The sequence below is a fragment of the Tachyglossus aculeatus genome, chromosome 22, assembly GCF_015852505.1.
Source record: "Tachyglossus aculeatus isolate mTacAcu1 chromosome 22, mTacAcu1.pri, whole genome shotgun sequence".
NCBI classification, from domain to species: Eukaryota; Metazoa; Chordata; class Mammalia; order Monotremata; family Tachyglossidae; genus Tachyglossus; species Tachyglossus aculeatus.
The window spans coordinates 54799038-54810814 of record NC_052087.1 but is presented as its reverse complement, the minus strand read 5'-3'; the positions used below and the strand labels follow the sequence as shown (position 1 = coordinate 54810814).

Genomic DNA, 11777 nt, shown 5'->3' with positions numbered 1-11777 from the left:
ACTGCCCCGGCGTTGCCTGCAGTGCCCGTTGGCCTGTGGATACGGATGCTAAAAGGGGACCGTTTTTAATCTACGGTGGCGTTTCCCTTTATTTCATCAAAAATCGCCTCATTTCTGGGGGTGGGCGGCGGGAAATAAAAAATAAAATAAAACTAAAAAAATCAAAGAATTGATCCCAGGTGGGAGAAGGTCCCACCCTGCCGGGTGGGTTCGCCGTCTCCTAGGGACTGGACGGGCTTTCCTTTGCCCGCCGTGCCCTCCTCTCTACGGGGGCCGCGGGCCAGGGGGACCGCGGGGGGCGGGGGGGACGGAGGTGGGGGTGGGGCGGGGGGGTGGCTGGCTGCTCCGGGTTAAAACTGTTCGGACAGCAGCTCGCACAGCCTCTGTGACACGCTCTCCTTGCTGGTCCGCAGCGTCAGCCGGTACATCTGCGGAGGGATGGACCAGGTGGGAGTCAGCACCGGGGAGCCGGGTGTGGGGGCGTGGGGGACTCGGGATGGTGGCGGGGAAAGCCAGCAGATCGCGAGACACGTCCGAGGGCTCCTTTGCACACGCCTCGCCATCTCTCCTTCCTTCCCGGGAATTTCCCAGCAGGATCAAGGGCGGCGGGACTTGAGAAGAACAGAACGGACGGGGGTTGGGGGGGGACGGGGGGCAAGGGGCGGCTGGGGGGGTACGTACCCGGGCCTGGAGGTTCGGCTCCAGACGCAGGAGGCAGCCGATCTGGGTGGTCTTGGTGTGGATGATCCCAGCGCCCACGAAGTTGGAGGGGTTCGGGTCCACGTCCTCCAGGAGGGCGGAGCCGAAACCGATGATCTGCCCAAAGGGAGCGGGGTGGGCTCGGGGGGCTCAAGAGGGACCCGCTTCCCGGGAACGGCACCCTCCCGCCCCCGACCTACCTTAGCCTTGGTGATCTCGGTGTCCATGGGGTGCTTGGCCTTGAAGATGCTCTGAACTTCCTGCTGAGGGCTACGAGAGACCGCCAGGCGGGCGTCCGGTTAAAGGCCGGCCCGGGGGGGACCAGCGGGCCCCGGCCCCCCTCTCCCCGCCGCCCCCCACCCCGCCGAGGCCTCGCTCACTTGCTCAGCTGCTTCCAGCGCTGGAAGAAATCCTGGGAGGCCATCTCCGTGGGCTGGAAAAATTTGTTGAGCGTGATGGGCAGCTTCACCGACACGTTCTGAAAGGTGCCCCCGTACCTGTGGACAGCCGCGGGTGTGCACAAAAGAAAACATACGCACAATACGTATAAAACACGCACAAAGGAAGAAGGCCGCAGAGACTAACGCCCCGCAACTGAGGAAAATGGAGGTTTCATCTCGCTAAGGGTCCGGGGGGTCTCCCGCCCTTTCCCACTTTTAGAAAGGGAAGCAGCTTGGCTCAGTGGAAAGAGCCCGGGCTTTGGAGTCAGAGGTCAGGGGTTCAAATCCCCGGCTCCGCCACTTTGTCAGCTGGGTGACTTTGGGCAGGTCACTTCACTTCTCTGGGCCTCAGTTCCCTCATCTGTAAAATGGGGATGAAGACTGTGAGCCCCACGTGGGGCAACCTGATTACCTTCATCATCATCAATCGTATTTATTGAGCGCTTACTGTGTGCAGAGCACTGGACTAAGCGCTTGGGAAGTCCAAGTTGGCAACATATAGAGACAGTCCCTACCCGACAGTGGGCTCACAGTCTAAAAGGGGGGGACAGAGAACAAAACCAAACATACTAACAAAATAAAATATATAGAATAGATATGTACAAGATAGAGTAACAAATATGTACAAACATATATCCATATATCCAAGTGCTGTGGGGAAGGGAAGGAGGTAAGATGAGGGGGATGGAGAGGGGGACGAGGGGGAGAGGAAGGAAGGGGCTCAGTCTGGGAAGGCCTCCTGGAGGAGGTGAGCTCTCAGTAGGGCCTTGAATCTACCTTGTATCTGCCCCAGCGCTTAGAACAGTGCTTGGCACATAGTAAGCGCTTAACAAATACCAACATTATTATTATTATTATTATTATTATTATTATTATTATTATTTTAGAGCATCAGGGGGGTCCCACACTCAACGCGGGGGGTTTGTTGAAACAGCATGGCCCAGCGGATGAAACCCGGGCCTGGGTTCTCATCCGGCTCCGTCCCTTGACTGCTGTGTTACCTTGGCGAGACGGTTACTCAGTCAGTCAATTGTATTTTTTGAGTGCTTACTGTGTGCAGACCCCTGTACAGTATAATAACAATGTTTATTGTTCTAATGTACCCTCCCAAGTGCTAATACAGGGCTCTGCACACAATAAGCGCCCAGGAAATACGATTGAATGACTGTATTGAGCGCTTGGGAGAGTACATACAGGCACGTTCCCTGCCCACAGCAAGGTTCCAGTCGAGAGGGAGCTTACAGTCCAGAGTCACCTGGCTTCTCTGAGCCTGTTTCCTCAGTTTCTTCCTCCTACTTAGACTCTGAGTCCCATGTGGGACAGGGACTGTGTCCATCCTAATTAACGTGTAGCTACCCCAGGTGGGGTGAATAGCCAGTGTCCAGAGGTTACAGATTCACATGCAGTCGGTCAGTCATATTTACTGAGCGCTTACTGTGTGCAGAGCACTGTACTAAGCACTTGGGAGAGGACATGAGAACAATAAACATGTTATGCTATTATAATAATAATAATAATGGCATTTATTAAGCGCTTACTATGTGCAAACCACTGTTCTAAGCACTGGGGAGGTTACAAAGTGATCAGGTTGTCCCACGGGGGGCTCACAGTCTTCATCCCCATTTTACAGATGAGGTAACTGAGGCCCAGAGAAGCGACTTGCCCAAGGTCACACAGCTGACAATTGGCAGAGCTGGGATTTGAACCCATGACCTCTGACTCCAAAGCCCGTGCTCTTTCCACTGAGCCACGCTGCTTCTCCAGGCTTCTGTTGATGCCTGTTTACTTGTTTTGTTGTCTGCCTCCCCTCTTCTAGACTGTGAGCCCGTTGTTGGGTGGGGACTGTCTCTGTTGCCGAACTGTACTTTCCAAGCGCTTAGTACAGTGCTCTGCACACAGTAAGCACTCAATAAATACGACTGAATGAAGAATGGACAGGGGATTCCATTATACTTAAACTGTAAGCCCTATGCGGGACAGGGGCTGTGTGTTCATTCATTCATTCAATCATACTTACTGAGTGCTTACTGTGTGCAGAGCACTGTACTAAGCGCTCGGGAGAGTATGATATTATGATAAACAGACACATCTCCCTGCCCACAACGAGTCTACAGCTTAGAGGGGGAGACAGACATGAACAGAAATAAATAAATAAGGGATATGGACATAAAGTGGTGTGGGGCTGGGAGGGGAGATAATAATAATAATAAATAATGACAGATTTGTTAAGCGCTTACTATGTGCAAAGCACTGTTCTAAGCGCTGGGGAGGTTACAAGGGGATCAGGTTGTCCCACGGGGGGGGGGGGCTCTCAGTTTTAATCCCCATTTTACAGATGAGGGAACTGAGGCACGGAGAAGTGAAGTGACTTGCCCCAAGTCACACAGCTGACAGCCGCTAATCTCCTCACCGTACCTTGTTCTCGCCTGTCCCGCCATCGACCCCCGGCCCACGTCCTCCCCCCGGGCCTGGAATGCCCCCAATCCCTCTGCCCCTCCGCCAAGCTCGCTCTCTTCCTCCCTTCAAGGCCCTGCTGAGAGCTCACCTCCTCCAGGAGGCCTTCCCAGACTGAGCCCCTTCCTTCCTCTCCCCCTCGTCCCCCTCTCCATCCCCCCCATCTTACCTCCTTCCCTTCCCCACAGCACCTGGATATATGTATATATGTTTGTACATATTTGTTACTCTATTTTACTTGTACATACCAATTCTATTTATTTTATTTTGTTAGTATGTTTGGTTTTGTTCTCTGTCTCCCCCTTTTAGACTGTGAGCCCACTGTTGGGTAGGGACTGTCTCTAGATGTTGCCAATTTGGACTTCCCAAGCGCTCAGTCCAGTGCTCTGCACATAGTAAGCGCTCAATAAATACGATTGATGATGATGATGACAGCTGGTGGAGCCGGGATTTGAACCCATGACCTCTGACTCCAAAGCCCGGGCTCTTTCCACCAAGCGCTTAGTACAGTGCTCTGCACATAGTAAGCGCTCAATAAATACGATTGATTGATTGATTGATTTCCAGTGAGCCACGCTGCTTCTCCAGGATGAATAAAGGGAGGGAGTCAGGGCGATGCAGAAGGGAGAGGGAGAAGAGGAAAGGAGGGCGCCGCCAGGGAAGGCCTCTTGGACCCAATGCCCCAGCGCTTAGGGCAGCGCTTGGCGCGGAGCGGGAGCCGTCCCGACGGAGCAGTGAGCGTTACCTGAACTGGATGTTGAGCACCGGAGCCCGCACGAAGTCGGCCAGGCACTCGATGTTGACCACCTGCTGGACCTGGGCACCCCCGTCCACCGTGGGGTCCACGGGCTTCGTCTGCAGGTTCAGGTGTGCGCACGGGTTAAGGGGTCCACGCGGCACGACGGGGACCCCCGGACCCCCAGCCCCCCACCCCACGGAACCCCCGGCCTGAGGGGTCTCGGCTGCCCGCCGGCCGGGGAACCTCCTGGGTGCGGTGCTCGGTGCTGGGGAAAGCTCAATAGATAATAATAATAATATGCGGGACGGGGGCTGTGTGTTCATTCATTCATTCATTCAATCATACCTACTGTGTGCAGAGCACTGTACTAAGCGCTTGGGAGAGTATGATATTATGATAGACACATCTCCCTGCCCACAACGAGTCTACAGCTTAGAGGGGGAGACAGACATGAACAGAAATAAATAAATAAGGGATATGGACATAAAGTGGTGTGGGGCTGGGAGGGGAGATAATAATAATAATAATAATGTTGGTATTTGTTAAGCGCTTACTATGTGCCAAGCACTGTTCTAAGCACTGGGGTAGATACAAGGTGATCAGGTTGTCCCACGGGGGGCTCACAGTCTTCATCCCCATTTTACAGATGAGGGACCTGAGGCCCAGAGAAGTGAAGTGACTTGCCCAAAGTCACACAGCTGGCAAGTGGCGGAGCCGGGATTGGAACCCACGACCTCTTGACTCCAAAGCCCGGGCTCTTTCCGCTGAGCCACGCTGCTTCTCTTAGATGCCCTTCCTCTCCCAACTGCACGCTTCTAGACTGTGAACCCGCTGTTGGGTAGGGACCGTCTCTATATGTTGCCAACTTGGACTTCCCAAGTGCTTAGTACAGTGCTCTGCACACAGTAAGCGCTCAATAAATACAACAATGAATGAATGAAAGTGCTTAGAACAGCGCTCCGCACATAGCGAGCACTCAATAAATACCACTGATTCATGCCCGAGGCGCACTCCTTCAATTGATCAATGGAATGGCTGGGCGCCCACTGGGTGCCATCAACCGACGGGAATAATAATAATAATAATAATGATGATGATGGCATTTATTAAGCACTTACTATGTGCAAAGCACTGTTCTAAGCGCTGGGGTAGATACAAGGTAATCAAGTTGTCCCACGTGGGGCTCAAAGACTTAATCCCCATTTTACAGATGAGGGAACTGAGGCCCAGAGAAGTGAAGTGACTTGCCCAAAGTCACATAGCTAAGTGGCGGAGCTGGGATTTGAACCCATGACCTCTGACTCCAAAGCCCAGGCTCTTTCCACTGAGCCACGGTGTTGCTTCTCAGGGAAGCTCACTGGGGGCAGGGAACGGGCCATATTAGGAAAGCGGCCTGGCTTAAGAATAATAATAATAATAATAATAATAATAATAGCGGTATTTGTTAAGTGCTTACTATGTGCCAAGCACTGTTCTAAGCGCTGGGGGAGATACAAGGTAATCAGCTTGTCCCATGTGGAGCTCACAGTCTTCATCCCCATTTTACAGATGAGGGAACTCGGAGAAGTGAAATGACTTGCCCAAAGTCACACAGCAAATGGCAGAGCGGCATTCGAACCCATGACCTCTGACTCCCAAGCCCAGGCTCTTTCCACTGAGCCACGCTGCTTTTCTTAGTGACTTAGTGGATACAGGCCAGGCCTGGGAGTCGGAAAGTCACGGGTTCTAATCCCGGCTCTGCCCCTTGTCTGCTGTGTGACCTTAGATATGTCACTTTGCTTCTCTGGTCCTCAGTCACCTCATCTGTAAAATGGAGATCGAGACTGTGAGCCCCACGTGGGACAGGGACTGTGTCCAGCCCAACTTGCCTGTATCCACCCCAGCGCTTAGTACAGTGTCTGGCACATAGTAAGCACTTAAATACCATACTTATTATTATTATTTGTATTTGTTATGGTATTTATGACTCTCCCAAGGCACTCAGTACAATGCTCTGCACAGCAAGCGTTCAATAAATATAATTGATTGATTGCTTGGGAAAGGACAACAAAGCACAGTTGATAGAGGCATTCCCTGATCTTACAGTCTAGGTGGACTGTGCTGAGCGCTGGGGTGAGCTCAAAACGGACACCCGAGAGGCTCTCCTTCAACCAACCTTTCTTGATCTCTGTTTGCAGGGCACTGTACTAAGTGCTCAGGAAATCTCTAATAATAATAATGGCATTTATTAAGCGCTTACTATGTGCAAAGCACTGTTCGAAGCGCTGGGGGATACAAGGTGATCAGGTTGTCCCATGTGGGGCTCACAGTCTTAATCCCATTTTACAGATGAGCTAACTGAGGCACAGAGAAGTTAAGTGGGGGCTTGCCCAAGGCCCCACAGCTGACAAGTGGCGGAGCCGGGATTCGAACTCATGACCTCTGACTCCAAAGCCCGTGCTCTTTCCACTGAGCCACGCTGCTTCTCTAATAGGCTGCTTGTGACACACTTTTTCTGTCAATTAATCCCTCTTATGTAATAATAATAATAATGATGGCATCTGTTAAGCGCTTACTATGTGCCAAGCACTGTTCTAAGCCCTGGGGGGGATACAAGGTGATCACATTGTCCCACGTGAGGCTCACCGTCTTCATCCCCATTTTACAGAGGAGGTAACTGAGGCTCAGAGAAGTGAAGTGACTTGCCCAATGTCACACAGCAGACACGTGGGGGAGCCGGGATTAGAACCCATGACCTCTGACTCCCAAACCCACGCTCCTTCCACTGAGCCACGCTGCTTCTCCTTATAATAGTATTTGTTAAGCACTTACTATGTGCCAAGCACTGGGGTAGATACACGGCAATCAGGTTGCCCCACGTGGGGCTCACAGGCTTAATTCCCATTTTACAGGTGAATTAATTAAGGCGCAGGGAAGTGAAGAGACTCGCCCAAAGTCACGCAGCTGAAAAGTGGCAGAGTCGGAATTAGAACCCATGACCTCTGACTCCCAAGCCCTCACTCTTTCCACTGAGCCACGCTGCTTCTCTACTTGGACAGGGAGCCCTGGCGGGCCTGTCAATCAGTCAGTCTACAGTATTTATTGAGCGCTTACTGGATGCAGAACACTGTACTAAGCGCTTGGGAGAACACACTATAGCAGAAGCAGCGTGGCTCAGTGGAAAGAGCCCGGGCTTGGGAGTCAGAGGTCATGGGTTCTAATCCCAGCTCCGCCACTTGTCAGCTGGGTGACTTTGGGCAAGTCGCTTCACTTCTCTGGGCCTCAGTTACCTCAGCTGTAAAATGGGGATGAAGACTGTGAGCCTCATGTGGGACAACCTGATTACCTTGTATCCTCCCAGCGCTTAGAACAGTGCTTGGTACATAGTAAGCACTTAACAAATGCCGTTATCATTATTATTATTATTATTATTATTAACAGAAACATTCCCTGCCCACAACAAGCTTACCGTCTACAGGGACCACGTCTGACCGTGTCACTTGTATCTACCGCAGCGCTCAAAACAGTGTTCGACACATAGTAAGTGCCTTATAAATACCATTTTTTACACCTACTAATTCTATCGTCCTCACTCCAGCGCTCAGCACAGTGTTCTGCACACATAAGTGAAAGTTCCCTGAGAGCAGGGACTGTGTCCAACCCGATCTGCTTTTATCCACCCCAGCGCTGAGCGCCTGGCACCTAGTAAGCGCTTAGCAAATACCACCACTGTCATTATTAGTGTGATGATGATGATGATGAAGGATATTGGCCTGCAGGTCGTCGGCACAGATTAGCGTCGGGGTGAAGTTTAAGAACTGCGTGGACGTCTTGTTTCCGTAGAAGATAAACATCCGACCTGGGAGGAAGAGGGGAAGTGAATCCGGGGGTGAGGGCGGTTTTGGGGCTGTGGGCGACCCCGGGACCGTATTCAACGTATTCAACGGGACCCGGGAATCGTATTCAATAAATAAATACAATTGATGACGACCGTGGGGCTGGGGGAGACCCCGGCCGGCCGCACTTCCCGCCCATCCCCATCTCCCGACCCGCCCGACTTGGAGTTCGGTTTCCCTCCTTCCCATCGGCACCGTGCGGGTCACGCGGCAGGTCAGGATTAGAACCTAGGACCTCCAACTCCCCGGCCCGGGCTCCTTCCACTCGGCCTCGCTGCTTATTTCGATTCTTATAAGCGCTTAGTACAGTGCTCTGCACATAGTAAGCGCTCAATAAATACGATTGATTGATTGATTCTTATCGGGGCAGCCGGATTTCAGAGCAGGAAGTGGAGCCCTCTTGGACTCGGCCACCACCCACGCGCCCGCCCCGAGCCGAGCCAGGGGAAGGCCGCCCGGCGGTGCCCGCCCCACGCGCCCGCTCCGGCCTCCTACCCAGGTTCTGGCGGAATTCGGACTTGAGACCGATCTGCAGCAGCTGGTTTTCAAAGAGCACGCCGTTGTTTTTGCAGACAAACCTAGGTCAGAGGGGAGGAGAGACGGGCCGGTCACAGCCGAGCCCCTCCCTGCGGGGAGGCCGGGGGCAGGCCCGGGGGGCTCGCTGGGCATGGAGGGTGACCAAGAGGCCGTCCCGGGGGAGAGGACGGGGAGCCAGCGGCGAGGAAAATCTCCAGTGGCTACCAATCAATCTGCACATCAGGCAGAAACTCCTCACCCTGGGCTTCAAGGCTGTCCATCCCCTCGCCCCCTCCTACCTCACCTCCCTTCTGTCCTTCTCCAGCCCAGCCCGCACCCTCCGCTCCTCCGCCGCTAATCTCCTCACCGTACCTCGTTCTCGCCTGTCCCGCCGTCGACCCCCGGCCCAAATCATCCCCCGGGCCTGGAATGCCCCCATTCCCTCTGCCCCTCCGCCAAGCTCGCTCTCTTCCTCCCTTCCAGGCCCTACTGAGAGCTCACCTCCTCCAGGAGGCCTTCCCAGACTGAGCCCCTTCCTTCCTCTCCCCTTCGTCCCCCTCTCCATCCCCCTCATCTTACCTCCTTCCCTTCCCCACAGCACCTGTATATATGTATATATGTTTGTACATATTTATTACTCTATTTTACTTGTACATATCTATTCTATTTATTTTATTTTGTTAGTGTGGTTTTGTTCTCTGTCTCCCCATTTTAGACTGTGAGCCCACTGTTGGGCAGGGACTGTCTCTAATATGTTGCCAATTTGTACTTCCCAAGCGCTTAGTCCGGTGCTCTGCGCACAGTAAGCGCTCACTAAATACGATTGATGGTGATGAAGAAGAGGAGGGGACCCTCAGGAGGCAGCCAGATGCTCAACAAGCCCGGAGAGCCCCCGCCGTTTCATCATCAATCGTATTTATTGAGCGCTTACTGAGTGCAGAGCGCTGTACTAAGTGCTTGGGAAGTACAAGTTGGCAACATATAGAGACGGTCCCTACCCATCGGAGACGGGGCCCTCACTGCGGGGCGAAGAGACAGGGTGGCTCGAACTCAGACCCGGGGACCCCGTCCACCCCAACCAACCCCACCCCCGTGGAGCACCCCACAGGGAGGCTGGGCCAAAGAACCATCCACGGGCCCCCGGCGAGACCCCCCCGGACCTCCAGGGATGGGTGGGTCACGCGCGAGAAGCCGCCCGGCGCAGTGGATAGAGCCTGGGCGTCGGAGGTCTTGGGTTCTAATCCCGCCTGCTGGGTCATCTTGGGCAAGTCCTTCTCTGGGCCTCAGTACCCTCATAATAATAATGATGGCGTTTATTAAGCGCTTACTATGTGCAAAGCACTGTTCTAAGCGCTGGGGGGGATACAATGTGATCAAGTTGTCCCACGTGGGGCTCACAGTCTTAATCCCCATTTTTACAGATGAGGTAACCGAGGCTCCGAGAAGTTAAGTGACTTGCCCAAGGTCACACAGCAGACTAGTGGGGGAGCCGGGACTCGAACCCACGACCTCTGACTCCAAAGCCCGGGCTCTTCCCACTGGGCCACGCTGCTTCTCTCATCTGTAAAATGGGGATTGAGACTGTGAGCCCCACGTGGGACAGGGACCGGGTCCAACCCGACTGGCTTGTATCCACCCCAGGGCTTAGTACAGAGCCTGCTACATAGTAAGTGCTAAACAAATACCATAATTATTAGCGGCTAGAGCACGGGCCTGGGAGTTAGAAGGTCATGGGTTCTAATCAATCAATCAATCAATCAATCAATCGTATTTATTGAGCGCTTACTGTGTGCAGAGCACTGTACTAAGCGCTTGGGAAGTACAAGTTGGCAACATATAGAGACAGTCCCTACCCAACAGTGGGCTCACAGTCCCATTTCCGCCAGTTTGGGAGTCGGACGACGTGGGCTCTAATCCTGCCTCCACCACTAGTTTTTCTGTGCGACCCTGGGCAAGTCACTTCACTTCTCTGGGCCTCAGTTACCTCATCCGTAAAATGGGGATGAAGACGGTGAGCCCCACATGGGACAAGCTGATTACCTTATACCTACCCCAGCGCTCAGAACAGTGCTTGGCACATAGTAAGCGCTTAACCAATGCCATACTTACTACTACTCTCTGGGCCTCAGTTACCTCCTCTGTAAAATGGGGATGAAGACGGTGAGCCCCACATGGGACAAGCTGATTACCTTATACCTACCCCAGAGCTCAGAACAGTGCTTGGCACATAGTAAGCGCTTAACAAATGCTACAATTACTACTACTCTCTGGGCCTCAGTTACCTCCTCTGTAAAATGGGGATGAAGACGGTGAGCCCCACATGGGACAAGCTGATTACCTTATACCTACCCCAGAGCTCAGAACAGTGCTTGGCACATAGTAAGCGCTTAACCAATGCCATAATTACTACTACTCTCTGGGCCTCAGTTACCTCCTCTGTGAAATGGGGATGAAGACGGTGAGCCCCACATGGGACAAGCTGATTACCTTGTACCTACCCCAGCGCCCAGAACAGTGCTTGGCACATAGTAAGCGCTTAACCAATGCCATAATTACTACTACTCTCTGGGCCTCAGTTACCTCCTCTGTAAAATGGGGATGAAGACGGTGAGCCCCACATGGGACAAGCTGATTACCTTATACCTACCCCAGAGCTCAGAACAGTGCTTGGCACATAGTAAGCGCTTAACAAATGCTACAATTACTACTACTCTCTGGGCCTCAGTTACCTCCTCTGTAAAATGGGGATGAAGACGGTGAGCCACACATGGGACAAGCTGATTACCTTATACCTACCCCAGTGCTTAGAACAGTGCTTGGCACATAGTAAGCGCTTAACAAATGCCATAATTACTAGTACTCTCTGGGCCTCAGTTACCTCCTCTGTAAAATGGGGATGAAGACGGTGAGCCCCACATGGGACAAGCTGATTACCTTGTACCTACCCCAGAGCTCAGAACAGTGCTTGGCACATAGTAAGCGCTTAACAAATGCTACAATTACTACTACTCTCTGGGCCTCAGTTACCTCCTCTGTAAAATGGGGATGAAGACG

The 11777-nt window shown here is 52.8% G+C and overlaps 1 protein-coding gene across 2 annotated transcripts in view; it reads right to left on the bottom strand.

The window, feature by feature from the left end:
- Window positions 1–318: 318 nt before the first annotated feature.
- Window positions 319–11777, bottom strand: part of AP2A2 (adaptor related protein complex 2 subunit alpha 2) — a 133090-nt gene continuing 121631 nt past the window's right edge. For both annotated transcript variants that reach the window (XM_038764735.1, XM_038764736.1), the window contains 7 exons: window positions 8703–8785; window positions 8081–8170; window positions 4339–4462; window positions 1080–1196; window positions 900–969; window positions 682–816; window positions 319–428 (listed from right to left, as the gene is read on the bottom strand). In XM_038764735.1, coding sequence (XP_038620663.1) covers window positions 351–428; window positions 682–816; window positions 900–969; window positions 1080–1196; window positions 4339–4462; window positions 8081–8170; window positions 8703–8785 — 697 coding nt within the window. In that variant the 3' untranslated portion in view covers window positions 319–350. The remainder of the gene's footprint in view (window positions 429–681; window positions 817–899; window positions 970–1079; window positions 1197–4338; window positions 4463–8080; window positions 8171–8702; window positions 8786–11777) is intronic.